Below are 5,465 nucleotides of genomic sequence, written 5' to 3' on the forward strand. Positions count from 1 at the left end.
TAAAAAGAATGTCAAGGAAACCTTCATATTTCTGAAATAGACAAGGAGAGGTATAGACACTATTTACCAAATCAGAAAATTAGAAAGGATAGTCATGTTTGCTTGGTTGTGAGAATTTGGAACATAAGGGTTACTCTGTATATATATTAGATTTGTGATGCCCACTAAATAGCAATGTGAGATGTGAAGGAGGCAGCTGTAATATGAATTTGATACTTAATAGAGTTCTTAATAACTGTTAGACAAAAGATTCTAGGCATGCATAACCAGTAGTTGCAGCAGACAAGCTCAGTAGTTGTGGCTCACAGGCTCTAGAGCGCAGGCTCAGTAGTTGTGGCGCATGAGCTTAGCTGCTCAGGGGCGTGTGGAATCTTCCCAGACCAGAGATCAAACCCATGTCCCCTGCACTGGCAAAAGCAGATTCTTACCCACTGTGCCACCAAGGAAGTACCTGAATGTAATATTTAATTATGTAAAGCTAACATATCATTCAGAGACTATGCACAGAAAATTTTAAATGTAGTAAAAGATTTACAGAATACTTAGAAGTTACCATTTAAAGCTTTACTCAGATTAACTCACTAAATCCATATAATAAAGCTAGTAAGTAACTAGTAAGTTACTCTTATTTTAGTTTTAACAATGAACATTCTGAGGCAAAGAGAGGTACATGCTCTAGGACACGCAGCTAAGTAATCACATGTCTAGAATAAAGAAAATTAAAGGAAAGAGTAGAGGAAAAAAGAAGTAAGGATGATTCTAAAAGACCCATGTACCTCACTGTTGATTGCAGCACTGTTTGCAATAGCCAAACACGGAAGCAACCTTAGCTGTCCATTGACAGATGAATGGATAAAGAGGCTGTGGTACATATATACAATGGAATACTAGCCATAAAAAGGAACGAATTTGAATCCATTCTAGTGAGGTGGATGAAACTAGAGCCTGTTATACAGAATGAAGTAAGTCAAAAAGAGAAAAACAAATATCATATATTAATGCAAATACATGAAATCTAGAAAAATGTTACTGGTGAACCTATTTGCAGGGCAGGAATAGAGACACAGACATAGAGAACAGGCTTGTGGACACAGCGGGGGAAGCAGAAAGTGGGATGAATTGAGAGAGTAGCATTGAAACATCTACATTACCAATGTAAAATAGATAGCCAGAGAGGACAGGCAGACTGCAGCCCAGGGCAGAGTTTTTGCGGTTCTTCTGATTTCAGGTGAGGGGCAGGGTTGGGCTGGTGCTATGATCCCTCTAACTCAACAGTTCCATGATTCTATGATGTCACTGAAGAGAGAAGAATGGGGAGCTGGGCTGGCTCCAGCTACTCCAATTCCTCCGTCCTCTGGATTCTGATAGTTTTTGGGATGAGGGGAGATGAGCTGAGTCCCACGTGTCCCAGCTCAGTCTCCCCTCTAGCCACCTCAGCCCCCACCACATTTATGGAGAGAAATTAACCAGGGTGAGTCCACACCACCAGAACAAGCCGAGCATCTTTTATGAAGCTGATCAAAAGAACAACAATAAAAACATCCTTTTATTCTTCTGTTTCTAGAAAACTTAAAGAACAAGAGAACTACATTCACACTGAGCTGGAAAACATATTTGGACAATCTGTGATTGTGAGAGTAGATGAGTCTTCTAGTTAACCATATGAACTTTGAAACCACAGCATTCACTTTCTTCATCATCCTTCTAATTTGCCTCAGTTGCATCTTCCTTTTATTGGTGGCTTTTTTATATAAATGGTATAAATCCATGCTGATAAATTGGGATCAGATGTTAAGTCACACTAGCAAATGTATCTAGTAATGATATAGGGCAATTTAAAATAGAGCAAATAATAATGCTGTAGCTATCTGTTTTTTCTATTTCAGGGCTTTAGAAATGCTAATTTCCTGCTTAAAAGTGAAGTTCCTTTCCATGTCTTAACATCAAGACCTTTCTTTCTTTTCCACACTTTCTCCTTTGTGATTATAGTTCCCAAAGCAGGACAGATGAAGAGACAGAAAAAGGTCCTTGTACAGAAAATGAAGATGAAGGCTGTCCAGCTGCTAATACAGAGATGAAAGATTTAGATGACCAAGAAAAGTAAGTCCGCACCTTAGGATGTGGTGGAATGCCATTATTGTGTGTGACCATGAGGGCTAAGATGCATGGATTTTTTTAAACCTTGCTGATTGACTTTCTAGGACTCTTGCACCTGCAAGGCATGGCATTCTTGTCCAGAGACGGACTAAAGAAGCGATGACCACACCCTTAGGAAATAGAGAGGATGTGGAAGGTGAAGAAGAGAACAAAATAAAAGAGAAGCAAAAGCCTGAGAATGCTAGAGAAAATGGTCAAGAGGTGATACGCTTTTCTACTCTTAAGAGGCATTTAATGTTTAAAGAAGAGGTAAATTTCTTGGCTAGGTATATTGAAGGATGGTCTTGTTTGTAAGTTAGGTTTGTATCTGGAAGGAGTGCAGTGTTGACAATCATTTAAACCACCCTTCTTAGCTTATTGGTTCATCCTGTTAAACCAACTTGCTCCATCTTCATCCTTACATTCGTGGTTTTCTTAATAATTCCCTTTCATTTTGCTTTATTCAGAATCCTAAGATGTTAGAGCTGGAGGAGATCATTTAGGGAGCCCACCTTCTTATGTTACCAATGAGAAAATAAGGTGAATTGTTGAAGTCACTCCTGCTCCATGGCCAGGCTCGGGACCAGATGCCAAAGACCTGCTCTACTTCTGGGTTCCTTCTACAATAGCTTGTAAACATTGCTGGGGCTTCTTGAACTCCATGTTTCAGTTCAGTTCAGTTCAGTCGCACAATCTTGTCCAACTCTTTCCAACCCCATGAATCGCAGCACGCCAGGCCTCCCTGTCCATCACCAACTCCCGGAGTTCACTCAGACTCATGTCCATCGCGTCGGTGATGCCATCCAGCCATCTCATCCTCTGTTGTCCCCTTCTCCTCCTGCCCACAATCCCTCCCAGCATCAGAGTCTTTTCCAATGAGTCAACTCTTTGCATCAGGTGGCCAAAGTATTGGAGTTTCAGCTTCAGCATCATTCCCTCCAAAGAAATCCCAGGGCTGATCTCCTTCAGAATGGACTGGTTGGATCTCCTTGCAGTCCAAGGGACTCTCAAGAGTCTTCTCCAACACCACAGTTCAAAAGCATTGGGGCTGCCTAATAACAACCACTCATATGCCCTCCTAACATGAGACCCATGACCACTTGGAGACAGAATGGTGATCCAGGTGGATCTTGGGTTTACTTCTTTTGTAGAGAAAACAACACATGTTGCCAGATGCTATTTGAATATAGCAGTGTGTGCTTTATAACCATAGAAACATAAAAATTATATCTTTATGGATTATTACTGCTTTTCTGTATCATTTAGAAATCCTTTTCCTGTTTCTTACTAACAATGTACATATAACCCATATCTTTTAAAAGCAGGGCTGTTGTATTCATAAATTTATCATTGATACTATTTGTCACATTCTCTTACAGGATGACTATTTGCAAAAACCACTCATACCTGTCACTGGAAGTTCTTCAGTTGTTGATAACCATAAAAGACCCTTAAAAGGAGTAACATTTTCTAGGGAGGTAATCGTTGTGGACCTTGGGAAGGACAATCCTATGGCTCGAAGCTATACTCGATTACATAAAGAGAGAAAGTGAAGCTCAAAAAAGGCTGAGAGCAAAAGAAATGTAACCTTAGACTAACAATGAAATGACTGGGGGTACAAAATCATGTTGAAACAGCAAAATAATGGGGAATTAAGCAAATATGGATAATATTTTATCTTTGTGCAAAAAAGGTGGACTATGTGCAAAATTCTATAAGTAAAATACCCAGGGCAACTCAAATGTGAGTTCAAGATATTGACTGTATTAAATGTCCTTAAAACTCTGTCTACTCAAACACTGTTGTACCATGTGAATAAAGTTATTTGTGTTTGTGCAGATGTCTTTTAGGTAAGTCATATTCAAGGGGGATTTTGGAAATAGCCTGATTCTTGGTGCTTTGATCATAGGCATTTACAATCAAATAACATTACTGCTATCATCATGGAAACTGCCAGTAAGTAGGACTTGGGTCTCCTCGACATAGTTCCCTTTGAATTCAGTCCTGAAATCTTTCTTGTCCTGACAACTGCTTTTTTTCTAATTTAAATATAAATATATATATATTTGACCATACCAGGTCTTAGTCGCAGCATGTAGAATCTAGTTCCCCAAGCAGGGATTGAACCCCAGCCCCCTGTGTTGGGAGCACAGAGTCTTAGCCGTTGGACTACCAGGAAAGTCCTCTGACAACTGATTTTTAAAATTGATACCAAGACAAGGATGGTGGATACCATCCACCAACAAAATATCCTATTACTTAGGCAAATCCTGAGGTTATACTATTCTTGATTTCAATAGTTTAAAAATTTGCTTTTCATCTGTGAAATATGACATTACAGACCAGTACAGTATCATCCAAACCATTGCAGTAAACATTTGCGAGATGTGTAAGGGGCTATGAGAGGAAATAAAAAGCAGAAAACAGCACCTGATTCAGGGGCCTAGCACATTGCCCTGTATACGTCATATGCTTAATACATGTTTGTTGGGTGACTGGGAGAATAAGTGGTAAAATAATGTAGGCTGTGTGACTAATGCTAAATGGAACTATTGACATCTTTTGACGAGGAGAAGTCCCTGTGGTCTGGGGCCATTCCACTGTGGGGAAGAGAAGGGACTTAACGGAATGGAAGGATTGGCTAATACAAGCAGAGGGAAGAGTGGATTTCCATTGGTGACAGGCACAAGCCAAGGCAGAGAGGTGAAAATGTGTGCCGAGTCTGGTGGGCATCAGTTAGCTGGAGGAGTGTCGAGAGTTAACAGTGAAGTGTGGTGAGGGGTCAGAGTAAGGTAACTCTGAGGATCCCAGGCTAGAGAGAGGTATTGGGTAGGGAATGCAGTAGTGTGCACTGGAGGGGTGGGGGTCTCCAGTAATATCCATCCAGAGCCCTAGAGTCCAGGAACTGTCTACAAGCACTGAAAAATACTGATCTTTCACCTGATGGTACCATTACATTTTTTTGGCTGCATCCCACAGCATGTGGGATCCAGCTTACCCCGTCAGGGATGGAACCTGTGCCCCCTGCAGTGAAAGCACAGTCTTAACCACTGGACTGCCAAGGAAGTCCCAACATTAAAATTTTTTAAATTTAATTATTGTAAAATACACATAAAATCTACCATCTTAATGATCTTAAGTGCACAGTTAATTAATACTAAGTACACTCGCCTTGTACGGTCATCACATACATCCACAGTACTCCTCATTTTGCTGAACTCTTAACTCTACCCATTAAACACTAAATCCTCATTTCCCACCACCCCAGCCCCTGGTAATTACCAACCTACATTCTATCTCTATGAATTTGACTACTCTAAGTACCTCAT

At 40.4% G+C, this 5,465-nt stretch overlaps 1 protein-coding gene across 1 annotated transcript; it reads left to right on the plus strand.

Annotated features, from left to right (window-relative positions):
* C11H2orf74 (chromosome 11 C2orf74 homolog) lies at nt 1,303–3,974 on the plus strand. The gene is made up of 5 exons (XM_013967733.2): nt 1,303–1,471; nt 1,565–1,631; nt 1,990–2,100; nt 2,202–2,358; nt 3,516–3,974. Exons 3-5 carry the CDS (start codon nt 2,075–2,077, stop codon nt 3,687–3,689), a joined length of 357 nt encoding a protein of 118 aa, XP_013823187.1. The 5' UTR covers nt 1,303–1,471; nt 1,565–1,631; nt 1,990–2,074; the 3' UTR covers nt 3,690–3,974.

The sequence above is a fragment of the Capra hircus genome, chromosome 11 (assembly GCF_001704415.2).
Source record: "Capra hircus breed San Clemente chromosome 11, ASM170441v1, whole genome shotgun sequence".
Taxonomy (NCBI): domain Eukaryota; kingdom Metazoa; phylum Chordata; class Mammalia; order Artiodactyla; family Bovidae; genus Capra; species Capra hircus.

Excerpts from the sequence above, each read along its gene's own strand:
- C11H2orf74 (XM_013967733.2), top strand. The coding sequence starts at position 2,075 with ATGAAAGATTTAGATGACCAAGAAAA. Across the intron at positions 2,101-2,201 it reads GATTTAGATGACCAAGAAAA|GACTCTTGCACCTGCAAGGC; the intron begins GTAAGTCCGCAC and ends TTGACTTTCTAG. Across the intron at positions 2,359-3,515 it reads CTAGAGAAAATGGTCAAGAG|GATGACTATTTGCAAAAACC; the intron begins GTGATACGCTTT and ends ATTCTCTTACAG.